Raw genomic sequence first — 27,161 nt, forward strand, 5'->3', positions numbered from 1 at the left:
TTCTCATATTGTGGTGACTTATATATATATATCCATGCTAAATGAAATATGTCGGGTAGGTTTTTATAAGGTTCAAAAAATCAACTGTCCAAAATCTTTGTAAAATTTTGAGGCTCCAAATATCATTTTTTCATCGAAAACACATGATTCAAGTGTGGATTCCTAGTAAATTGATCATGCCCAATACGTTTATGCGTTGTCAAAACCACAAAAAAACACAGAAAAGGCCAAAAATCTCATTTAGCATGGACATATATATTTATAGTCACCAATATATGATAACTGGAAATATGAAAACTAATGTGTGAGCTACAATTTTCATAGTTTTTTTATTATTTTCTCTTGAATCTAATCATAGGGATGTGATCTACATGCTTGATTTTATAAGAACCCACTCTTGGATCATCCGATTTTGATGCATAAACAAGATTATTTTAAGGCTTTAAAATCAATGGCTCATAATCTTAATAAATATTCATACATTCAAAAATTATAAAATTTTATCAAAAATACACTAACTAATGGTTGATTCCTAGCAAATTCAACATGCAAAGCTCATTCACATGGTTGGTTTTGCAAAAAAAATTGTTGGTTGAAAATGCCCATATTTCTAGTTTTCATATTCTAGTGACTCATGTGTGTGTGTGTGTATATATATATATATGTATATATATATACTACAAGAAAATCATGGATTAGCGATGGACGATATCCGCCGTTACATTTTTGCGACAAAAATTATCCGTCACTAAATTTAATAAAAAAATAAAAAAATTGCTCCCTGTCGGGCGGTATTCCGGCAGCAATGCCGGACTTGTACCACACATGACAGGCGTTGCAAAGGGTCTTAGACCCGAACGGACCGACCCGCCACTGCGGGTCTTCTGCACAGAATCAGTGTGCTCTCTGGCATCGCCGTCCTCCAGCAACCGGACACTCTGCCTCGTCGCCGTCCTCCATGAATCAGCGCACTCTCCAGCGTCGCTATCCTCCAGCAACAGGACACTCTGCCTCGTCGTCGTCCTGCATGAACCAGCGAGCTCTCCGGCATCACCGTCCTACAGCAACCGGCCACTCTGCCTCATCGCTGTCCTCCGTGAACCGGCGCGCTCTCCGGCGTCGCCGTCCTCCAACAACCGGCCATTCTGCCTCGTCACCGTCCTCCGATATCATCCCTTCGGCTTATGAAGTCTGTTTAAATTGCTCGATCGGTTTAAATTTTGAATGGGGAGAGAGGAAAAAATTTGCGCTCTTGATGTGTCGGTTTAAATCGAAAATTAATGACGGATTTAGCAAGGGAATTTTTTTGTCGCTAATTAGCGATGAATTATCAACAGAAAATTTCCCTCGCTAAATCTATCGCTAAATTATTTTTCTTGTATTGAGAACTAGCGACGAAAAATTTGTCGTCGCTAATTCGTCGCTCAGTAGTGACAAATTAGTGGTAAAAGTTTTTCATCGCTAATCCGGCGCTACTTAGCGACGAATTCATGATGAAATTTTTTTCTAGCTAATCTGTCGTAAATTTGCGACAGAAAAAATCCGTCGCAATATTTCGTCTTTAATTAACATTTTTCTTGTAGTGATATATATATATATATATATATATATATATAGAGAGAGAGAGAGAGAGAGAGAGAGAAGATTTAATGGATGAAGTCAACCACTTAGCCTAAATTTCCTCACCACTATCCTTACGCTCAACGACCAGCTAACTTGGTCGTGTTCATGGCTATGCGTTCATGCCAAGTAGGGATGTCAATAGCTCGGATTTTATCCAATTTCCAACCGAACCTAACTTAATTTACTCAAGATTTGGTAAGCCGGAACCATATCCAATTATAGCCTGATGCAGGTTCTAAGGTTTCGGGTTTTTGCTATTAAATCCAAAGGATATGCAGCTTTGATGGATATCCAAATCAGATTAATTTGGTATTAGCTTTTCACCATCCAAAACCGAATTCGAACCTTATTAGGGAACATCCAATTAATTGTATCTGGTATTGGCCACATCATCCAAATTCAAAGCTTCTACATCCCGAGCAGGTTGTATGTTGTATGTTACCCCCTGAACACGGGGCCGCGTGTTCAGGGGTCCGAATGAGTGCCACGTGGCACTCATTCGGCTGGTTGTGTACGAAGGAAGGAATATTGCAAAACCCAAGATCTTCCTCCGTACATAACCAGCTGGCACTCATTCGGACCCCTAAACACGCGGCCCCGTGTTCCAGGGGAACATACACCACCCTCGACCCATCAGGCAGGAGCACTATTTTCAGCTTGCATTCCTGCAATCACTCCACACCCCTCCACCTCTCTCTCTCTCACTCTCTCCTTCGTCTCTACATTTTCTACTCACCGACTCTCCCTCTCATCCGCAAATGCACATTGCTTCTTGCATCGTCACTCAAAGCCCACCACCATCTTCCTCATATTTCCCTTCCCTCCTTCAGAAGAGGATCTTCAGAGAAACAGAAAAAAAAAAGATGTCTGAAAGTAATGGTCATATCCTCCTATCAGCTCTAGACAAGGCCAGGATCCAGTTATACCATTTCAATGCAGTCATCATTGCGGGCATCGGATTCTTCACTCATGCCTATGACATATTCTGTGTCTCCAGCATCATAAACCTACTTGGCCGGCTCTACTATTACAATCCATCCGTTAACAAGCCTGGCCTTCTTCCTACCCCCATCACTGCAACACTCTATGGCACTCCCCTGTGGGGCGCCATGATCGGCCAGATCTTCTTCGGTATGCTCGGAGACCGGCTCGGTCGAAAGAAGTCCTATGGCATGACTATCCTCATCATGGCGGTGAGTCTCCGTTTTGCTTATATATATATATATATATATATATATATATATGGTAATGGGAGCACCTACTCCCACTTACCAGAAACTTCTCAGTCAGACCTTAAAGATGTACTAACATAGTATATTTGATAGAAATCTTGTTTTGGGTCATGTTTTTTCAACATAAAACAAGTTGTTATAAGTCATGAAATCGTGATACATTATGAGCCATTGATTTTTAAAGATCTTAAAAAACCTACGTGTATGCAATAATCACATGATGCAATCTGATCCAATCCACAAAAATGTCAAAAATAAAGGTCAGCCATTTTTGAAAAAATGCATTTTTTGGGCCAACTGTAATTCTATTTTTGGAAAAAACAGGTCCCCAATGCAATTTACATTTTGAGGTGGATCTAATCTTATTTTTGCCTCTAAATTTTGTCTGAATTTAATCTGAATTTTGCTTGATTTTTGCTTAAATTTAAAAGTAAAAAACAAAAAAATTCTCAAATTATAACTAACTCAAATAGCTTATGTCAGAGAGCTCTGGGCCACACACAGAACCTGCTGACATCACCTATATTTTAATATATATATTTTCCATGATTTTTATCAATTTAAATAAATTTTTGGCAATCCAAGTTTGCTAAAAATCTGGTTTGTCAAAACCAGGTTTTGCTGTCATACAAACAGGACCTAAGGCCGTAAGAATACCAAACATTCGCCTGTGCCTTCAAATATTATTACAAAATATTGTCCCTCCCCTGCACGGTTTAGAATTTACATTCTACTTACCCTTGTGATAAAGCAAAGAAATAGTGCTGGCCATGGGTCAGATATCAGATCCATTAAGGTGTTGCTCGGCTTGGGTTTGGGTTCAAGAGTGCTCAGGTTGGATGAATGGAGCCCAAACATGTTCCAGGTGTTCAATTTCCCAAATCATTTTTTTCAAAAAGATTCAGAAAGAACAGCCTGAATTCAAATCATTTTGAATCTCTGTTTAAGAAATTAATTTTCTATAAAATTCAAAAACCATTAAAAATAACAAATTTCAAAAAATTTATTTAAAACAAGAAAAATACAAAGATGAAGTAAATGATGATTTATAGGGTTTAATCAAATTCTAAAATATTCATTCAGTGCTTAAACAGTATAACAAATGTCAATTAACAAAAAAAAAACTCGAGCCGATTTTCAATTGAACAAGTGAAGGTGGCCGATATATTCGACCGATTCTGATAACATTAATCCAAACACAAACCAAGTCATCTTGCAGGTCTCATGACTTGATCAAAGTCATCTTCTTCTTCTTATTGCTATGATTTCTTACACCATGCCCATCAGAGCTTAGCTCATCTGTGTAAGGGTTGGCTAGCAGCATCCCAAGTTGAAGGGACTTCACAAGTTTAAAGCCGACTTTCGATCAGGTGCAATCACATTGTACACCTTAGTCCGCCGCTGGACCTGATCGGGCCTGTATCCCAGAGATGGAGGGCAGTCAGGTGCAGTGGAACACTCAAAGTGTGCAATGTGATTTCACCTGATCCACCGTCCTTAAGACCTGGGGTATGTGTCCCTCTGCAAGGCCAAAGCTGGATGCACTCCCCAGTGACTAAAGATACCTTGTGCCAACAAACAAGGGTGGATTAGGTGCAATGTGGTTGTACACTTTTAGAAGTGATCAGGTGTAGCAGCACACTTAAAGTGTGCAATCACATTACATCTGATCCTCCCTTGACACACCATGAACAAAGCATGTGTCAACCAATTGTACCATTTGATGAATAGAAAAATCCTCATATTTCACCTCGGCTATTAAGCATAAAAAAAGCCTGCTTTTTTTTACAGTGTTTCGTCTTGCACAGCAGGTGAGCTCCCTCTGCAGCGGCCTATCCTTCGGCCACAGTGCCAAATCAGTCATGACAACCCTCTGCTTCTTCAGATTCTGGCTCGGTTTTGGCATCGGCGGTGACTACCCACTCTCGGCAACAATCATGGCTGAATTCGCCAATAAGAAAACCCGTGGCGCCTTCATGGCAGCCATCTTTGGCATGCAAGGGTTCGGTATCCTAGCCTCGAGTGTGTTCGCGACCGTCCTAGCCCATTTCTTCAACAAGAAGTATCAGCAGTCCGTCGAATCGGCCAACATGCCGGTATACTTCACCGTACCGGAGGCCGACTACTTGTGGCGGTTCATTCTCATGTTCGGTGCGGTACCGGCATTGCTAACATACTACTGGCGAAAGCGGATGCCTGAGACCGCTCGGTTCACCATTCTGGTCCTCAAGGACAAGCAGAAGGCGGTATCGGAGATGAAGTCGGTCCTGAGCATAGAAATGGACGATGGAGCTGAGAGTTTCGATTTCATGGAGAACCAGGAATATGGTTTGTTCTCGAGAAAGTTCATGGTACGCCATGGTAGTCACCTTGTTGGTGCAGCTGGTGCATGGTTCTTCTTTGACATATGCTACTACAGCCAGATACTGTTCAATAAGGATATCTTTACAGCAATTGGGTGGCTTCCTGATGCGAGAAAGATTAACGGTATTGAGGAGGTGTTTAAGATGGCCAAGGGTCAGGTGATTCTCGCCTCCGTCTCCATCTTCCCTGGATATTGGTGCGCCGTCTTGTTAATTGACCGTTTGGGTATGTCTTTCTTCTTCTTATATTTTCCTCGTTTTACTAAGGGCTTGCATTTGGTACCTTCAATGGTACCGTACTTTCTAGTAGCCTCTCCGATTTCCAATGTTTTTTTCATTTGAATGGTTTTGTTGTGTGCTCATATTCATATGGATGCGGTCTTCATAGTGGTTCTTTCAGTGAGAAAATGCATCAAACTAAAAGATTTTTCATACCTAGACTGTAGGCAGAGTTTTAAATGGGAAAGTATTTGGTACTCTCGTGGAGAAGTAAACCCCAAGTTGGTTCTCTCATAGTTTGATGTTGTTTTGATCAAATCTAACCCCATGAATGCAGATGTGTTCAGCAGAGTCAAATTAGTAGGAATTGACTCTTGGATCATTTTTTTTTTGACGTAAATTGATTTTTCAACCGCTGAAAAACTTTACATACACATTGGAATAACATGATCCAAGCACCCATTTCTACTAACCCAAACATGTATTTCACATCTGGAGGGTCAGATATATAAAAAACCTCAAAAATTAAGAATATTACAGTTTTTTTTTTTACTAAGGGTTCCTTAACCTGCAAGGGTAGCAAACATTTACCCTTTTTAAAATAACATAAAAATTAGTAGCTCACTTATACCAAAAAGTTGTTTTTTTTATTATCATTACAATTAGATCCAAAGCATGTTTCTTATTAAAAGAATATGACACACATCTATATGTTTCTTACTAAACTTTCCACTGAAGTGTTATGGTACCCTCACCGGTACCAAAGATGAACCCAAAAATTCAAATGTTTGTGCCAGTCATTGCTGTTCATCTTCAAGATGTTAGGCAGGGGATTCCATCCGGGTGAGCTTGTGACTCTGTATTGGAGTCTTGGCTTAACTGGATATAGACTGGGTCTCTCCAGCTTACGAATTTGGGTTATGGACAGACCAGATCCAGGGTCCACATTTGGTTTTAAACCTAGCATGTTTAAGCCCAATAAAGGTAAGCTCTTCATTAAAAAGATAAAAAAATATATATTAAAAGGAGGGGGTGTCAGAGATGGGCCTGCTTCCGGAAGACTTATAGGACCCTGACACCACCAATCCCACTTGATAATCCGGTAAACCCAATTGTACCAGTCTGAACCAGAATGCATATTGACAGACTTGTTGCCCAGATGAACCTGAAAATGAACCTAGGGAACTGTCTATACCATGATTGAATAGACATGCTTGGAGACATTACGGATCCTACACTTGGATCAGAACCCTTTATGACCTTCACCTTCAAAACATAGATAGACTAGGAAAAGATGCAAGATTGCACCAGCTGGGTGCATTGATCACCAAGATGGACTTATGAATATTTTATATCGATATTCATGAACTGTCTCTCTCTTTTTTGAATGAATATTCAATAATTGTATCTTGGGAAGGATTGAGATACAATTATTGAATTATTATTATTTTCAATAATTGTATCTCAATGCTAAGATAGACTTGAAGAGGACCCAATTGAAAATGTGAGGAACCAACCAAGCCTTAGACCTAGCCATGACTCGTGAGACTTGGTGCGAAAACAAAGCCTCCTCTAAGCCATTAGTCAGATGCCACATTCCTTTTGTTAAACCAATCCTTGACTGAGTCCACTTGATCAGCACTCAAGGCAATACTGGGTGCTATGCCAGCCTTTGACTTGTTCACTCAACCAGGTCTAAGCCTAGCCAACATGACCTTAACTCACACCTTGGCAACACTACAACTCAAAACCCTGGTCTAGTATCCAAAGTTAGGTGGACAATCACCGTCCATCTCACAGATGGTGGCCAATAGAACAAAGATAAAGATGTTTGACTTGGTTGGCTCATTCTTTTCCAGGCAGGCAGTTCAACCAGCTGGTTGGGTTTGGCGGCATGACTGTGTTCCTGTTGGTCTTGTCCATCCCATACAAGCACTGGCGGGGCAAGGCATGCGGGACCGAGCTGTGTGGGGGTCACCATATCTGGTTTGTGTTCCTGTACTCTTTGACCTTCTTCTTCGCCACATTCGGACCCAGTTGCACCACCTTCATCATCGCAGCCGAGCTCTTCCCAGCTCGGTTTCGGTCAACATGCCACGGAATATGTGCTTCCTTTGGTAGGATGGGCGCCATTTTTGGCTCCTTCGCCATTCTATACACTAGCCAGGCTGCGCACATGATCAACATCACCGGTGTGGGCAGCACAGGAAACCATGTCCAGAGAACACTGATAGCCCTCTCCATGGCCAACTTCTTCGGCTTTTTCTTCAGCTTGTTGCTGCCCGAGACCTCAGGCCGATCTCTCGAGGAGATCTCCGGTGAGTCCAATGACGAATTTGGCATGATCGAAGCCGGTACAGCACCTGTAATGAGATATGCCCAGGAGGAAGCTGCCATGGAGGCCTTATGATCATTGCATCATGTGAAAATGTGAATTATGTTCATGAACTTCAAGGTTTCTACTGCTAGAGTAGTGTATTGGAAATTTTGAAGTTCATGAACTTGGTCACCGTCCTGGGTGATGCCAAACATAGTCTTTTTATAAAGAGGTTAAGTGCAAAATTCATTTAGAACTTGAGTTGAAGAAATTAGTCATAGTTGCCCTATGCCAAAAATGTACTCGGTGTAGAGAGGTTAATTAAGGTTGCCAAGAAAATTGATTCTCCAATTCCTTTTGTAAAAACTGCCTAGGTTATCTTTGTTTAGACATAGAGAATATATTTCTATTTTGCACCATAAGCTATGTCACAGACTCACAGGATGCTTCAATTGGCTCTCCTGCCCTGTATGTCCTCTTGTATACTATTTTTAATATATTGGTTTTACAAAAATTATGTGTCTCCTGTCCTTTTTGTCAATGTCCTTTGTTGAGCTGTGAGAGACGGGATACGTGTGTGCCCATAAAAGTAAAGAGGTAAAATGAATTTGGTAACTTATATTCAATTCGTATTACACTGTTGTTAAACAGAAAATGTACAAAAGAAAGAAAAAATGATCCCTTGATAGTAGGGATTCAAAAACTGTTATAACATCTTTCTCCAGCCAGACAATCAATTCACGCTGTTTTAAATTTTCTTATTTTGCCCAATGGCTTTCATTTCCTGATTTGTAGCTAACATTTTTTTTATTTTTTGTTGGATACACAATCTTCAACACTCTCCCTTAATATGGGCTTTTCAGGATTAATTATGCCCATCTTGCTTACTAAATGAATAAACTGATTAGGTCCCACAACTTTTGTAAATATATTTGCTTTTTTATTTTTACTGGGGACGAATTTACTGCAAATGACTGCTTGCTGTAATTTTTTCGCTCACAAAGTGACAATCCAACTTGATGTGCTTTGTCCGTTCATGAAAAACTGGGTTGGCTGTTATATGCATCTATGGTTGATTATCACAAAAGATCTTTGCAGCCTTATTTTGTAGAATTCTCATACCGTTAAGTTAACAACCATGTTACTTCACACGTACCTGCTGCCAAGGCACGATATTCGGCTTCAGCAGACACGAGCTCGATACTCTACTTTGCTTTGTTTCCTAGTTTTATAAAAAATTGATGACACCACAAGGTACAATAACCTGTAGTTGACCGGCCCAATTTGAATCCACATAGTAGGATAAATTAAAATCTCCTTATGACTAGTAAAATTCCTTGTTTCGATGTCGATTTTAAGTACCTTATGGGTTTTATAGTCACTTCCCAATATAATTGCCTTGGTTCTTGTGAATTGGCTGAAAATGTGGACCACATATGTTATATATGGTCGAGTTATGGTCAAGTATATGAGCCTTCTAATAAACCTTCTATAAGATGTTAGATCTTTGATAACTTCGCTAGAGTGATACAATTTATGATTTGGTTCTATGGGCACGTCGATTGGTTTGGATCCTTGTAGCCCAACTTCTTTCAACAACTCAAGAGTATATTTTCTTTGATTTAAGAAAATATCTTTCTTGGATCAAGCTACCTCAATTCCAAGAAAGAATTATAATTTTTCAAGATCTTTGATATGAAAAGATCTATCTAAGAACACTTTGAGCCGTGTCACCATTTTTGAATTATTTCCCGTGATGATCACATCATCAATGTACACAAGAATATATGTTCGCTTATCTATTGATATTAACAAAAAATAAAGAATAATTTGCTAGAGATTGTTTGAGGTTTGCTTTCTTTAAAGCATTTAAAATTTTAGCAAACCATTGCTTTGATGCTTGCTTCAATCTATATAGAGATTTATTTAAGCGACAAACTCGAGTCTCCTCCTCACGCACGAAGCCGGGTGATAATTTCATATAGATCTCTTCATCAAGGTCGCCATGAAGAAAAATGTTATTGATGTCTAATTAATGTAACGGCCAATTGGATTTTGGGTGATAGCGGCTAAGAAAAGTCTATATGAAGGAGAGAAGCGTTGGTATGCAAGGTAATGGTTAAGAGGATGGTGGATATTTGGAGCCACGTCACACGAGTCATCCGATTGAAGTATAGGGATTGCAGAGTAACACTTGAAATTGAGGGTGGTTGGCGAAAATGATCATATATGCAAAAGTGAGAGATGGCTTGGGTGCTATGAGTGGTATTAGGATTGGGCGAGTGGTCAGAAGGAGGCGATAATGCGGTATCATTTGAGGCATTCAGGAGGGTGGGCAAAGGCTCAAGAGCTTGATGCTGGGGTAAAAAGTCTTGGAGTTCAAATATGGGAATGTGTATAGCATGATTAGCATCAAAAGGAGGAGCTAGATAATCTTGAAAAGGAAAAATATTTTGATAAAATTTAACATCTCGGCTAACAAATATCTTTTGAGATTCAAGATCATAAACTTTATAACCAACTTAACCATATGGATATCCTAAAAAATGCATTATTTAGCATGTGTGTCAAATTTATGGGTATGATTGATGTGAAACGCACATAACATAAGCATCCAAATATTCGTAAATGATCATATTTAGGTGCTTAGTTACATAACACTTCATAAAGAGTTTTATCTATCAAGGGTTTTGAGGAGAGTCGGTTGATAAAGTATGTAGCACTGAGAACACATTCCTCTCAAAACTTGATCGATAAATTTGATTGAAATCGGAGGGCCCAAGCCATATTCAATAAATCTCTATGTTTGCGTTCAACAACTCTATTTTGTTGCGGGGTTGCTACGCAACTATGATGGTAGTTGATTCCATTTTTTTAAGATAAAGTTGCATGTTATTTAAAAAATATTTGATTCCATTATCAAATCTAATGCTCAAAACGTTGGTTTGAAATTTATTTTGGATCAACATGATAAATTTTTTGATAATATTGAATGCCTCTGACTTATACCTTAGATATATACACGTGCATCTATTGTAGTCATCTACTATAGTCAAGAAGAAATGTGCTCCTGACATAGAGAGTTTGATATGCACCCCATATGTCACAATATAGTAATTAAAATGATTTGAAAGATGATATGGTCTCATGAAAAAACAACAATCTGATTTATTTGGCCTTGTGATAAATGGAACAATGTTCATGAAAAACTTTTTCATTAACTTTATTGGAATTAATAATAATTTGAAATCAAGAATTCGATAAATGTCCAAGTCTAAGGTGCCAAATGGGAGGGGATAAAGCATTCAAAGCATGATTACCACCGGTCTCAAGGATGTACAAGTTTTCTTGCAGCCTACCTGTTTCAATCATCATCTTCGAGTGTGGGTCCTAAAAAGCACAATGATATTCTTTAAACACATCATATTTCAAATCATGAATTAACTTACTAACTCAAATGAGATTAAATTTGAAATGAGGAACACATAAGACATTGTGTAAGGTTATGACAAGTCAATATGATAGTGCCAGTGTGAGTGACATGGGCGAATGTCCCATCAGGGAGACCGATGGGTGGAGAGAAAATCAACACCGACTATGAAAGGTTGGATATTGAGTTTGTGATGTAATTTGTGGCCTCTGAATCTATAATCCAACATTGAGAGGTAAATAAACAAATTAATGGTTTGGGTATATTACCTGCAAGGTTGGTTATAGATGGAGTATTTTGGTTATCTAGATTGACAATGGTCATGATCTTATCATGTTGCTGTTGAGTAAGTTTGGGAAGAAAGGGACTGAAATTTGGTTTTTCGGGTTCGGTTGTGGAGGAACATGCATTGACATTAGCCTAGCTGGTGAAGAGAGCATTAGAAGAACCCCTTGATCGGTTAGGAAAACCATGAAGATAGTAGCATCTTATTTTGATGTGACCCAGACGCCTATAATGGTGGCATTTTGGTCTGGGATGCGTCTGGCCTATCTTCAGTGTGTCAGTTTTGATGGGCAGATTGCCTCGATGACCGGTTTATGAGATGGCATGAGACAAAGGTCACGTTGTCGTTCTTCTTGAATTATCAATGAATATGCCTTGAATATGTTTGGTAAGGGTGTTATGAGGAGTAATTGACTCTGGATGACACTAAAACTATCATTAAGGCCCATCAAAAATTGAACAAGCATTTTTCATTGTTGGAGGTCATGAATGACCTTCATGGCTCCACACGAATAAGGCAAAATTTCAATATATGTGGGCATTTTATCCCATAACCCCTTCAGTTTAGTGAAATACACTGTTACTGAAGATTGTCCTTTCTTGAGATTGATTATTTCTTGTTGGATTTGATATATTCTGATAGCATTTGATTGAGAGAACCTCTCACGAAGCTCTGCCCATACCTCAACTGCTGTTTGAGCATAGATAATGTTGGCTACTAGATCCTTGTGAATGAAGTTGAGTAACCAAGATAACACCATATTGTTGCACTACTCCTATATAGCAACATTTGGTGATGCATATTCGAGTTTCATGATTGATCCATCGACGAAACCCAATTTATTCTTAGCACTTAGTGCCATAACCATGTCTCTACTCCACATCGAGTAGTTATCTCCAATATCCTTGAATTATCTGAATGATGGAGAAAGAAAGGATTGACTGTTGATTTTTGAGCATTCTCAGATAGACTGGCACAGTTGCTAATACTATAAAAACCATTAAACAAAATTGAAGATGCTGAAGACGATAATCACTAGCAATAGCCTGGTAATGTGCGATAACCAAACTGAAGATCTGGCAAGATGAAATGCATAGGATCAAAGCCCCTGCTTTGATACCATGAAGAAAACTAAAGGATTGGAGAAAAAATCTGAGATAAGGAATTTTATAAAGTCTTTCTCGATACAACATTTTTACAATGGTTAAGTACTTAAATACAGTTTCTATGTTGGACGATTATATTACACCTCAAATGTAGGTAACGGCTAACCAGATAAATCATTATCCAGAGTTGGTTATTGCCTCCCCAAATGACGATAATACATCTCAAATGCAGTTAGCCATTATCCTTGTAGATGAGCCCAAACGATCTTCCTGATGAAGTTGTGCCTGCAGATTTGACGAGCCTCAAATGTAGTTAACGATACCCATCTTAATTAGATATTGTGGTTAACCATATTCACCTTTAGATGACATAAATGTAGATGGTAAATCGTTATCAACGATTTATCTGAAACAACTAATAGTCCGGTTGCAGTGAGCCAATGAAAGTGGACAATAAATTTATACAGTGTCAAACGACATCCAAGGGTGAATCTCAACTGCTACATCCGATCATGGTTACCTACCAAGTTCAAAGACAGCTGGGAAAAGCTCAAAGACTTCTCAGTCAAACGCAACTCTTCCATGACTGTTTGTTGGAATGTTGGTTCCCCACCTAAACCGGGCTGGACTCAGATAAGCATTTGCAGGATACATCACCTAGTATGGAGGTACCATTCGACCCCAACTCCAGATTTTATTGTAGTGCAGGTTGTTTTTTCAAGCCGGGAGTGGGTGGCCTGAAATTTTGAAATTAACTGAACTTGGGTTTAATATCAGTTTAGAGACTGGACGGGCAGACCTTGCATAATTTTGTAGCAATTTTACTAAACTGAATGAATCTGGTAGGGTCTGCCCAACCCCAGCTTGCCTTTCAAAAAAAGGAGAGATCATCAACTTGTGAAATCCCTAACTTGTAAAACAAAATCCATATATCCTAACTTTCAGTTAAAAGTAAACCTCAAAGTTGGTATCTAAATCAGATGCTGCCCTAGTAATTCATGATTTAAGACACAAAGCAATATCACGAGCTCATGACCATTTACAGGTAGGGGAATAAGGGCATACCTTGTAAAACCCACATTTCTTTTAAATTTAAATAACCAACTCCCAAGTTATGGTCTCTCTTTCGTCGGATAAATCATTCCACATGTTGTTGGCTAATTTTTATATTACTATATTATTTGTTTCTCCACTGTTCTCAAGTCTACTTTTTCAAAATTTGAAAGTTCTTGTTGGTGTCCTTATCTTCTTTACATTCTTCCTTTTTCTTTACTTTACCTTCTTCCTTGCTACTCTCCTTTTGGGTCCATGGAAATTGTGAAAGTCTCAGCAAAAAGGTAATTAAAATATAAAAGTATAAGAAAAAGAAATAAACATTAAAAAATGTGAAAAGATCAAATAAACATTTCCCCTAACACTTTACCCATTACATTGCAAAAATTATGATATTCTCTATATCATCATATTTTGAAAGTGTTGTAATACTTGACACATTTAAACAACCGTTAAAATATCATTTTTTCTCATGATTTTTTTCAAAAAATCATCAACATTTTGTTGGAATATTAGTTCTGAATAGGCGACCTGTAGAAGAGTTGATGCAAACCGGTGGCTTGGAGGCACAGTGTGATGCACTACCCTAAGAACGACAGTCACTCCCATCGTTAGAATACAACCAAGCCTGCGCCTAAATCTTACTAGGCAAGACGATCAGCACCACACGATCACTGAGCAACCCTGAGAGAAAGAAGAGGAAGAAGAAAAAGCGAACAGCAATGGACAAAAAACCAAAAAAAAAAAAAAGGTGTTTGAGGCTTGAATAGACACATTAGTCCCCCCATCTATGTACTCCCAAACAGCTAGTGTGTCTCTTCATTACTCAACAAGTTAGGATACACATTGGAACAAGGGTACTAAACAAACATGACAAAAAATACCTTAGACTGAATGGTCAAGGTTCCCAAACGTTGAAAACAGAAAGATGCACCTGTTGAAAAATAAAATACATTTAATAATTTTAAATACCCGTTTTTATAAGTTCAAAACAGTAAAAAAATCCAATGTTCAAAATTCAAATTGACAAGCCTTGCTCTTAAGGCCAACTCTAGGCAATATAAGTCATTTGAGCTCCTAAAAAATGATCAATACAAGCCTAAATATTTTCAATGTAGTAGGGTTTTCTTTCAAAAATAATTTCCCAAAAAACTTTGCCAAAAGGACAAAGGTTCAAAAGAGGCGACCCCAAAAAACCATAATTTTGAACCAAATAACAAACATTTGTGGGGGAGCGGATCAATTGCAATTATACATTGCACAACAAAAGTATGATGCCCAGCTGGCCACTCGGCACTGGTCCGATCCGAAGGCCTCACAAATATTAACTAATTAGTGTAATATTATGTGGGCCCTGCAGGAGGGTTTTCATATTCTTTTTCTCCATGCAAATTATTATTAAACAGCAGGATGGCATGGGAAAAGCAAAAGTTGGAAAAGGAGAAAGGAGGGTGCAAATGGGGCGTATGATGGTGGGCTTGGGTGGGGGTTTTGTGGGCGTGACCTGAGATGCCTTTTTCCCATATGATTGGCGTTTTGACTCTTGTCCACTTCTCCCATTCCCTGCCTGCTTTGTTCCTTCCGGGTTCGAACCTTCGTTTGTCGCTTCAGCGCCGTTCTGGTCCACTCCACCATGCACCACCACCACCACTCTTGTTGCTCTCTCTCTCTCTCTCTCTCTCTCTCTCTCTCTCTCTCTCTCTCAAAAGACACTAAAAAAAGGAAAAGGATGAAAAGGAAGGTAGTGTGACCTGCTGCAAAGAGTTTCTTCTTTTTATCTTTTTCTTCTTTTTTTTTTTTGCCAAATGGATTTGTTTTTCAAGATGGGGTTTCTGACATTTTGTTGGAAATTGACATGGGGTCATCATCCGGAACATCATTTTTCAAGGATTTTACAATTTCTTGTAGTAGTAAGAATCCAACTTGTATAGGAAATCTTTACCAAAGTTGTTAATTATTTGGAAATAATGAATCAATAGTAGTTTTGGAAAGTGCGAACTTGGTGACATGTTATAAATGAACTAAAATTGATTTTTCTGTGTTTTCTATATATATATATATATATTGACATGTTATAAATGAACTAAAATTGATTTTTCTGTGTTTTCTTTCTATATATGTGTGTTCCTAGTGTTTGGCAGCTACATGGCATATGGCATTCACACATATGAATTGTGATGAGAATTGAGAACCAAACAAACATTCTAATTCCATTATTCTGCCTTCCTATTATACTGCCATTATGGTTCTTGGTAAGTAGCAACTATAAGTGGGACAAGTGTCATAGATGGAGGCATTGACTGGGCTTGGATCCATAATCAACATGGATTGAGTCCAGCATATCATTTTCAAGATCCAACTTGGTTTCTCTCTCGATGCGGATGCTAATTGCTACCCACATTAAGTCAGGCCATGTTAAGTGGGTACAGGTAGGACTTGGAACCGACCCATGTTCTTGGTTATGGCCAGCTCACGTCTGAATCTATGTGGGATCCATGACATGCATGATGGGTCTCCTCAGATCCAGTCTGAGTCGGAGCCAGATCCAAACGAACTGGGTGTCTCCAGGTTTTACCGAAACTGCTGCCACAAAGCTTAAATTGGATCCGGATATAGATCCCAAAGTTATGACTATACTAGGACGTTCACGACCCAAAAATTCAAATTGGTCTATGTTCGTGGAAAAGGGACTCCAAAAGATGGTCCCCATCAAACTCTTTTTAAAAACTTCTTGGACTAATAAGTCCTTTTCTCAGACACCAAGGACATCTAATCCATTCTCCTTTATCCCTAGGACCCAAAATGAATGTAGGACATTTAGGTCATTTCCAAGAGATTCCCGTCCATTCCTCGACAGACGGGCCGGGGCGTCCATGTCATTTGCCAAAATTGAGGGGCATGTCTGTCATTTTCTCGATCACACCTTCTTCCTCGTCGTCTTCCTAACGCCCTTCCCAAAAAATAAACCCCCAAATTTACCTCGAAAACTACTACCAGACGGCCACAAACCGCCTGTCAATGGTTCGGGTACTATGATCGGATACCGACCCGAATCTGGTCCTATAAGATTTAGATCGGACCCAATAGCGTAGATTCCACGCGGGATGCTATCAAAATCCACTGTTTATTTTGTCAAACACGGATCTGAACCGGATTGGTTCAGATCCTAACCCGATGTGGAGTTCCCTGAAAACATATCCGGGTCTGGATGGATCCGACCCGGAAAAGTAACGCGTTTTGGGGCTTTGGGGATGGGTGAAGTCAATGCCTCGTAGTATGGGATTAGGGTTTCCCCGTCTGACAACAACTTCGATCCCTTCATCCTCTTTATCCAACGGACGGTAATTATTTAAACTAATTCCAGATTGAAAGTGTTTTTTAATTTAATGGGTGAGCCCCCTTTTTGTCATGGTGTGAGGGTGAGGACAAAAGGAAACAGGAGCACCGCAACAAAACCGTATCGCTCATCGGGTTGATAAAAGTCAGCCGCGTGTGTGTGTGTGTATGAATTTTAAAAAGGATTACGAGGAGGATTCCATGGACAAAAATAAAATAGTTAAGGCCACGGGACAGGGGACGACCCTCAGGACAAAAAAAAAAAAAAAAACGGGGTAGGGCGACCACTCGAGATACGTTTGTTTCGCCTGGTTGACGTTTAGCACGACTTTTCTGTTGACGGATTGCTTATTGAAATGGCCAAAATGACTTTAAGTAACATAGCGCTGCTAGGTCTCTGATCTTGAGGGTGGTTTCTTTGTATAAATATATATAAAAAAAAAAACTAACTTTAGGATAAAGGTTTTGAGTTGTGTTTTGATGCTCCTTGGTGACATTCACAAGTCCTTTTTTTTTAGGCAAGGGGGTAAAACCCTTAAGGGTTTTACCAACCGGAGGCCAGCCAAGGTGCGGTAGGTGTTGGGGTTTTTCCCTTGGATTATCCAAAAAGAAAACAATTAATTGCATTAAGAAAGGGCTTTTTAGTGGAAAACGGGTTTCCAATAATGTTTTTGCAACATGTAAGCCAGGTTTTCAACTTTCAAAAACAACCGCCTATAATGTAACAAAGTTTTGTAAATAAAAAAACCACATTTTTCATTGAAAAAGGATAAAGCAAAGTGCAAATCTTAGCAAACGAACCATGTTAAAAGCATCTATAATGTCAGATTGAGTGAATATGACTTGCACCAGTGATTTTTCAACTACATTATGGTAACAAGACAACGTTCCTGTGTACCAGATTTAAATTATTTGGATTGTTAAATGCTAAAATCCAAGGCTTTGGCGCTAACCATGAACAGAGGGACTTTTAGGTAATTTCCTCTTGCTTTAAATGACAAAACTAGTTGATCGTCTCTCTCTCTCTCTCATCATATACGCATATTAAAGAGAGAGGAGGAAAAACTTTGGTTGGATGGTTTTGCCTGCATCTGGTCAATCGTCAATGTATCGGGTTTGTATTTCGATGGGATTGCCATGTCTTCATAGGACAGTAAGGACAGGCTTCTGGTACAAGCTCTCCCATTGTGCACTATCAGCAGAAACCTGACACCCCACATCATGATTTCCAACTTTTTCTTTTCTTGATTTCACTTCTTGCTTGCCTTTTTAGCTTTCTTGGCTTTCTTCTCTCCCTCTCTCTCTCTCTCTCAATGGACAATGAGCAGGGGGAACACTCAACAGCGATGGAAGTTCTGGAATGCTTAGAACAACCGTCAAAAGCGTCCACTACCAAGGATTCCTCCTTGAGATATGAGCGTTCTAAGAGGTACCCTTAGCTCTCCCCACTGTGGCTTTCCTGCTTGTTCAAATGTAAATGACATTATCAGGAAAAATCCCAAATATGGTCTTCTTCTTCTTCTTTTTCTGCTGCTCACACTGACAAGAATATATGCAATGTCAGTGCTCCTCAATTCAGAAGGAGTGAAGACATTATAGACATCTCATGCCAACAGTCACATCCTCGTCATATAAAGCTAGTGAGACTATCTTTTCACATCCTTCTCTAGGATATTCAACTCCCATTTAGTATAAGTCTGTTAATCATTTGCTTGTCAAATGTATATATGTTTATTAGGACTTGGAGCAAATCAAGTGTGATATAGATGTGAGGAAGAAACAATCCCTTAATGCTGAGCTCCAGACTACTTTGAAGCAAGAGGTAAGAAACTTGAACCATGGTGGTCCTCATGGCAATAGGATTATGCTTATTTAATGTATAGGTTACTAGGCACAAAAACGAAAATTTCATTGAGTGGGTGTTGCGCATGTGTTCAATGCAGATTTTACAATTGGAGAAGAGATTAAAAGACCAACTGTTGGTACGTCAAGCTTTAGAGAAGGCATTGGGCTATAGACATATCTGCCGAGATACTCCTAATGGAAAATCAATGACAAAGGTACCTTCTGAATTCCCTCATTCATTACATATTTAGTGATTTGAAGGGGTTATTCATTATGTCACCGGATGCACCTAAAGGGGGACTTCATATCATGAATGCTCTTAATATGAGGCTCCCTGTTCAAATTTGAATGGAACTCGCCAAGATTTACTATCTGCGCATAACCCACCTCTTGGATGTGCATGTTATGACTGTTGTCACATGGGCCCGACAGGTTTGACAAAAGTTTGCAGGTTAATGTCATAATTTGAGTTTGAACTTGTCTTTGGACAGTAAAACTAAGGGCTACAGATGGAAGGGAAATGGATTGGAATTTTTTTCTTTGCTCAATCAGTTCAATGAGGAAAATCACAAGAAAATCTCCTTTAAAATGATCTCCTTTCAGCAATTATATCAGGTTTTTTCAGCAGAAATTGGCCTTTTTGTATACATCTCTGCGTTAATTTTTGAAATTCTAGCTATTCTTGCCAGTTACAAGATTTGAACTTATTCTAGCTTTGCATTTAGAACATAAGTTGCAGATTGGTGTCAATGAAAAATTGGAGTCAATTCTATGCTCTGATTGCATGTACAATTTCTGTTTTTTTTTGTTCTTCCCTTGAAATTCTTGCTTTCCTCCAACTTCTATAACCTTTCTGTTGGATCTGATTTTACATGAGTGCAGCCTACAGAGGAACTAATCAAGGAAATAGCTATACTTGAATTGGAAGTTGTTTATTTGGAGCAGTATCTTCTTTCACTGTATCGGCAAGTCTTCAACCAACACATTCCTGCATCACACTCAACTTCTGTGGGCGAAAGTTTAAGCTACTCTCGGGAAGGTTTACTACCACAAGTTCCAGGGCTTGAGATCACACCCAGAAAAGCTAATTCTCATAGTCACGCTATGCCATCAAATTCAGTACTGTTCCCTGAAAATTCCTTGCTTGATCATATGAACTATACCAACAATCTTGGCAGCATTGACAGGCAAGCAGACCCTGGTGTTCAACGCTGTCATTCGTCTCTATCACAAAGCTCGATATGTTCAGCTAGGAATTCTCCTCCTATGGAAAATATGGGGAAAACATTCAGGAACTGTCATTCACAACCTTTATATTCAATAGAGGTAAAACTTTCTCAATTCTGTTTTTTTCATTTGTTGACAACAATTTTATTTAGACCTTTTGTCAAGATGCTGCAAGACAGAAATTACTGTAGACCACCTCAGGAAATTGTTTGGGAAGGTCTGTCATGGCCTATTTATACATTTACAGATCCCGTTTGCTTGTCTAAGTCATCATGAAACATACCCAATAAGGTGGATTATTTTTATATAAAACTGATTGAGCATTTGCTTTTAGTGTTCAAGTTACTAATCCTGATCAATTCTATAGCTCTCCCAAATGTATGATTCTTTGGCATTCATGTCTTAATGCTATTGATCATGTTTCTGGTCGTTATGTTGCTATGATAGCAGAACAGTAACTCAGGAGTGATCAGTCTGGCAGATCATCTTGGAACGTCCATTGCAGATCATGTTCCCGAGACACCTAATAGGCTCTCAGAAGATATGATTAGATGTGTAGCTTTTATATATTGCAAGCTTGCAGAACCTCCTCTTCCACATCTTGGTGTTTCTTCTTCACCAACTTCATCCTTGTCGTCAATAAGCACATTCTCACCACAGGACCCATGTGATATGTGGAGTCCTCATGGCAAGCAAGAGACTACTTGTGATATAAGATTAGAAAACCCTTTCCAGATCGAATGTGCAGTTGAACCTGATGGACCTTACAGCACAATGGTGGAGGTCCCCTGGATATGTACGGATGGTCCAAGGTTAAAATCTGTTGAAAGCATGTTACAAACTTACAGGTATGAGTCTGTCTAGGAATTCCAATGTCGATATGCTGCCTCCTCTATGCAGTTTAGTTACTTTAGTTTCTCCGGAAGAGTCATCCTTGATTCTAGACGTAAATCCATTATTTCTTGAATGAAAAAATCTGTTACATGGTTTCACAATGTAAATGTACCAAACCAACCAAGAATTAATGAAATCATGTCCAAAAATGATTCCCACTTAATCAAGTTCACCTCTTTGTCTAGCAAATGATCTCTAACTGGAATTCCTCCTTCTCAAGGGCTGCTCCAATTAGGCATGACATGGCTGACTTGTCAAGTCCAATAAATTCCATTACTCAACTCTCAGTTGGTCTTATTTTCTTAAAATTAACTTGCATAGCCAACTCTAGATTTACATGCAACATATTCTACAACATAATCTACCTGCTCTAGTGACCTGGATAGACTCTGCTCATGCTACTTAGATAAGCTAAGCTGTGGAAGTTTTCAGAATCTCATGCCCATTTTGGAAACATAAAGGTACTAAGCTGAAAGCCAAATTAAGATTCATGAACTCTTTATCCAAACGGAAGTTTCTCTTCCTGATAGAAATACAGCCATCTATAAACTGTAAGAAATCCTGTAGAACATAAGCCATATTCCAGACAGTGTATTATGTTTATTCAGTGACAAACTTGTAACTAGGGTAATTGCATTTCAAAGTGCAGAAAATTTTATGGATGTAAAACTGTAAACCTTAGATTCAATTTTGTGGAGAAAATACTGGTAAAGACTAAAAAAAAAAATAGAGCAGTGCATATTGGTCAGTTGATCAAATATGTATGGTAGCTAAGATGTGAAAACAACACATGTCAAAATACACCAGATGAGTCATGCTACTTGATATGGTACCAGTACCATAAATAATACAGAAGCTCTCAATCCGGTCATCCCCATCCATTTACTGCCATAAGTAGTAGTTTGTTCTAAAAATGTTGAACAGATTTTTCTAAATGTCTCTCTCAAAGTGTAGTGAGTCTAGTGACTTTGTTTCAGGTCCCTTGTGCGTCGATTAGAAAAGGTTGATCCTAGAAAGTTGAAGAATGAAGAGAAGCTTGCATTCTGGATCAACATACACAATGCACTGGTGATGCATGTAAGTTTATAATCCACATCAGGATTCACAGTCATTTCATGCAATCCTTGAACTGCCCATTCAACTACTCCCCATACTGTACCTTCTGACAAAGTTCTGATTATTCTGAGGCTATTAATAATAGTTGCCTTTTATGTGCAGGCATATTTAACATGCGGAATCTCTCAAAATAATCTTAAGAGAGCATCTTTACTTGTCAAGGTAGAGGGGCATTTTATAATAAGAATGGTTTAGGGCTATTAATTCAAATGCTTCTCTAGTAGTCATCAGATATTCTTTATGTTATCCAGTCTGCTTATAATGTGGGAGGTCAAACCATAAATGCGGACACAATACAGTGTTCAATTTTGAAGTGCCGTATGCATCGACCTGCTCAGGTATGCTTCCTGAGGTGCCTATTTTGTTTCCTTCAACCAACATTTTCCACAAATTCTTTTCATAGCAAGGATTGGAATGTCTGTATTTTCTATGGCTATTGTGATGTGCCACTTGTTCTGGTAGCTATTAACTCTCTAATGCTTCTTGCTTTGATGCATTCAGAATCTATAAAGTGCATATTTTTGGTCTTCCGGTGAGTGGTGACACTGAACATTTAGTCTATCATTCTACTTTCAAACAGGTAGTTATAAGATCAAAATACTGAACTGTTGTTAGTAAAATGCATTCCACAAGGCATAAAAAGTGTGCCAGTTAGTAAAATGCATGCCACAAGGCACGCAAAGTGTGCCGCCTGTCAATACAGGCAGCTTGATAACTGAGGCCCAAATGCTGTGAGGTGCACTCCTTATAGGCTATAAAGTGCACAGTGCACGCCTCTCACCAGGAAATTCCTTGGTCTGAGGCATGCATCAGACTAACTTATGGTAGAGTTGAAGTGAAAATATCACTGCATTTTTTGTTGTCGTCTTTCACCATACTTGTGTCCACTTAAACTGGACTATGAAATTTGAGGGCTCATTATACTAACCATAACTGTGATTGCTGTTCTCATTTGTCCAGCCACCAACTTTTGCTGCATGATGAGCAGCTGTGTCACACCTACACTTCACTGTTCTCTCATTTTGACATGACACAACACCAGAAACTGATATTGGAGGCACCAGATGCCTCATAGACACAACTAAACCTGTGTTAGACATGGCCAGCAATGTGTTCATGTATCTTCTTTGTGATCTTGATCATTTGCTGTATATTGAATTTTTACAGAATTTATCATTAATTGTGAGAATCTTCAACGTGGATTTATTATTAGTTTTTATTAAATCACACATGCATGCCAAGTGTACTCCTGTAGTGTCCTAGTTTTGCAACACTCCTGTGTAATACCAAGTGTACTCACATGTCCTATACCCATGTCCGTGTCTGTGACATGGTTGATGAGTAAACACAGGCATATTTCACATAATAGGTGAAGGTGCAAAGACAGTGCATAAATATTTAACAAGCAAAATGAAAGCGAATGGAGACATGAAATCCAACCAAGCAAAGATGGTGAAGTAATTACAATGGTGAAAAAGAGAAGAAACTAAAGGGAAGCAACATCAATAGGGTAACAGAAGAAGAAAAGAAGAGGGATGGTGATCAGTTGCAAATTCAAATAAGTTGAAAGGTTGTAGCAGTGAATTAGGTTTCTTTCAAAATCAGACAACTTTTCTTTAGGCCTCGTTTGTTTCATTCAACTTACATGGGAAAGTGCTGAGCTGGCAACCCTATTGTAATCTTTTCCTACCATGAATAAAACAAACATCAAATCATCATGGTGGGAAAGTACCATGCTGGCGCAAGTGGGCCCCAGTTTTTCCAACCACCTACTACTCTTTATGTGCAAATGCTTTTATACCTCCCCCTATGAAAGCTTTCAAATGGGAAAGCTGAGCTGGCAGGATTTTTTAGAAATCTGTGCCCACTCCCATGTAGAGCCTTTCCTTTACATGGGAATGAAACAAACGAGGCCTTAGGGTTTGGGATATGGTGGCAAAGAAAAGTGAGTTCAACTGGTTTGGTTCCAATTAACTGAATGTTCTTATCATCTAATATACTAGTAAGATAATTATAGATAATTAGATAATAAAAAAATCCACAAAATTATAGTGAAGTTGGTATTTTATACTCTGTTGGAATAGACCTATTAAAAACTTTAAGAAAGCAAAAGAGTAAGTTTTCCGATTCTTAAAAACTGAAAATAGCTTTTTATGATGAGATTGGTGACTGAGAACGTCTATAGTACTTGGCCTTTTGCCAGCAACTGAGACTTTCAGTATTTCTTTGGTTTTTTCCATTTGATGGTTCTTTTTTAATGTGATACTTGAGCTTCCTTGATTGTAACTCTTGCACCTTGTGGCACTGATATCAATATCTCATCTTTCCAGAAAAGATTTAATTTGCTTTTTTTGTTTAAGAAAGCAGGGTTTTAATTCCAATGCATAACAAAGTTAACCACCTGTTGCAGTGGCTTCGGACACTACTGTCCCCGAAAACAAAGTTCAAAGTTGGAGATGATCGGCAAGCTTATGCAATTCATCATCCAGAACCTCTTCTCTGCTTTGCTCTTTGTTCAGGGTGCTATTCAGATCCTGCGGTATGCTCTTCACCAAATCTTGGAATCCTCTGAAATCTGTTTTCATGTATTTCAACCTTTTCATTCAATGAACGAATCTATAGCTACGAGTTCATTTATATCTTGTGCTCTCTCAAGCATAAGGTAATGACCAAGATATCTATTTTTCTTGCCTGGCATGTCCAGGCAAGTAGGCATATCCTACCCAGTGACATTGTGTAACCAAGCATCATAGGGCAGCATTGGCTTTCATTGCCATCAAACTGCAAATGCCGTTATTTCTACATATTGAATCACACAACCTTTTGAAACATCAAATTTTCTATTGGAATACATGTTTTATTTGGCAACTGCTTCCAATTGTATGGCTTATATTAGAGTTGCATATAGAGTTTATGTCAGGGTTTAAAACTTTATTGAGAATGTGTTTTCTTTTTATGGTTTAAGGTTAGGATGTACACACCAAAAAAGGTATTCCAAGAGCTTGAAGCTGCAAAGCAGGAGTTCATTCAAGCAAGTATAGGCATACGCAATGAAGAGAAAATTATACTCCCCAGGATTCTGGAGACTTTTGCAAGGGATTCATGCTTAAGTACAGAAGGTCTATTGCTCATGGTTCAGAACTGTCTGCCTGAAAATCAGCGTATGGCCGTGCAGAGATGCTTGCAGAGTAAGCTGCGCAAGTGTGTTGAGTGGCTACCCCACAACTTTACGCACAGATATTTACTGGCAAAAGAACTGACAAGAGCATAGGCAGCACTCCCCTTTAGGTTCCCATTGCGGAATGCAGCAGTAGCTGATTGTGAAGATAATATGCAAATTCACATTGTAATTGTAAGCCCTTTCTCAATTTTCTTTTGTACACAAGTGGTTGGTTGTAAGCTGATTGGCATTGTATTTGTTAGCCTGCCTTTTCTTTTCCCTCTTAGCAGACGAATTTATGAGAAAGTCCGCAGAATGTAAATTTGGAATTGTGTAATGTAAGATAGCACTTCTTTCTCATCACTGTTTCCATTTTAGAACGAAACAGCAGTTCTATCTGGATTATTTTTACCAGACAGCAAAACAAATCATGATAAACAGAAAATAGTGACTTTTTTTAGTGGTACTTCAACATCATAACATTTACAAGAGATTGGTGATTATGTTTCATTCTCATAGTCACTTATTACGGCATCTCGGCTATAATTGGCAAGCAAAATCTCAAGATGTTATAAATTTTTGATAAATGTTGGGAAAATCTTGAGAAAATCTTAGCATTTAAAACAATAATAGATATAGAAAGAATATAAAATATTAAAAATATGCTTTTTGCTGGAATACAATAAAAAGATGTTTTCAAAAAATAAAAAGATAAGAATATGAAAGGACACATTTAAAATAAAAATATAAATACAAATTTTCAAATAAAAGACATGTTTCTCCATGAAATAGTTTTGGGTATTGCTGGATCCAGCATCTTATCATGGCTAACAATCTTAGGAATGTCAAGTTTCAACGATCTTGGAGATGACGCAGTTGCAGTAAGCTCCTCCTGGATTCAATTGGGTAAATGGTTGGGTCTGGTGCCTAATGCCTACTGGGTTTTTATGGCCTACAGGATCCAAGTCATTCAAATGAACTACCAAATTTGATCTGTTTGCACGTACCGGATTGCCCTCAACGTTCAGTACCTTCATAGTCAATAATTTCTCTTTCTTGGGAAAATGTCGGAGAGAAGAATGATATTTCAAAAAATCTAGTTTTTCTTGAAAATTCTTGAGAAAACATCAGATATATAATAATATGAAAATAAAATATGAAATAACAATAAAAACTCGTGATAAGGACATGAAATTTTCAAGATAGGTGATATTTTAAAAACATCATGTTTTTTTCCGGTATAATAGTGGCCTTTGGAAATACCACGATAAAGTTCCAAAAATATCGGTGACGTTTCTGACTATGGTTACGTTAAACCCACTTTCAGTACTTGCCGGAAAAAAAAAAACCACGCCCAATAATTCCTTGCTAATGCCTGAGAGAGGCGAGGCACAGTCTTATGGAAAGATATGAGCCTATGATCATGGGAGCTGTTTGGCGAACCAGCGATGCCTGCGTCTCTCCAGGTACACAACAAACCTGGCGAACCAGTGATGCCTGCAAGCTGTTTTGCTGAAATGTCTGAACGGAATATAGTCGGTCTCATGGAGAGACGCTCTATCAGGGATGATTAACGTCCATCTTGCAGTGTTAATGAGGAATCTTAATCAGGATGACTGGATCGGTTATGCTCTCCAACTGTTTGGTAAAATGCCTGAGAAGGATGTCGTCCCTTGGACCAACCTGCTTGTCTGGTTAGTCCTAGTGTGAAAGAGTTGGGGAAGCTCAAGAATTGATGAAATGCTGAGACCTGATGTGGTGTGATGAAAGAGCATGATGATCTCCGGTTAATGGCAGAATGGCACAGTTGATTATTTGAAAGCTGTTTGGTAAAATGCCTGAGAAGGATGTCGTCCCTTGGACCAACCTGCTTGTCTGGTTAGTCCTAGTGTGAAAGAGTTGGGGAAGCTCAAGAATTGATGAAATGCTGAGACCTGATGTGGTGTGATGAAAG

At 38.7% G+C, this 27,161-nt stretch overlaps 2 protein-coding genes across 2 annotated transcripts; both read left to right on the forward strand.

Annotated features, from left to right (window-relative positions):
- Window positions 1-2,486: 2,486 nt before the first annotated feature.
- LOC149841891 (putative inorganic phosphate transporter 1-3) lies at window positions 2,487-7,847 on the forward strand. Its single transcript, XM_090000542.1, has 3 exons — window positions 2,487-2,816; window positions 4,667-5,444; window positions 7,297-7,847. Exons 1-3 carry the CDS (start codon window positions 2,487-2,489, stop codon window positions 7,845-7,847), a joined length of 1,659 nt encoding a protein of 552 aa, XP_089856668.1.
- Window positions 7,848-18,803: 10,956 nt separating this feature from the next.
- Window positions 18,804-25,511, forward strand: LOC149841892 (uncharacterized). Its single transcript, XM_090000543.1, has 9 exons — window positions 18,804-18,818; window positions 18,909-19,025; window positions 19,693-20,136; window positions 20,485-20,885; window positions 21,909-22,008; window positions 22,150-22,209; window positions 22,299-22,385; window positions 24,458-24,586; window positions 25,013-25,511. Exons 1-9 carry the CDS (start codon window positions 18,804-18,806, stop codon window positions 25,316-25,318), a joined length of 1,659 nt encoding a protein of 552 aa, XP_089856669.1. The 3' UTR covers window positions 25,319-25,511.
- The last annotated feature ends 1,650 nt before the right edge of the window (window positions 25,512-27,161 follow it).

Source organism: Nuphar pumila, chromosome 3, assembly GCF_984573655.1.
Source record: "Nuphar pumila chromosome 3, dmNupPumi1.hap1.1, whole genome shotgun sequence".
In the NCBI taxonomy this organism is placed as follows: Eukaryota; Viridiplantae; Streptophyta; class Magnoliopsida; order Nymphaeales; family Nymphaeaceae; genus Nuphar; species Nuphar pumila.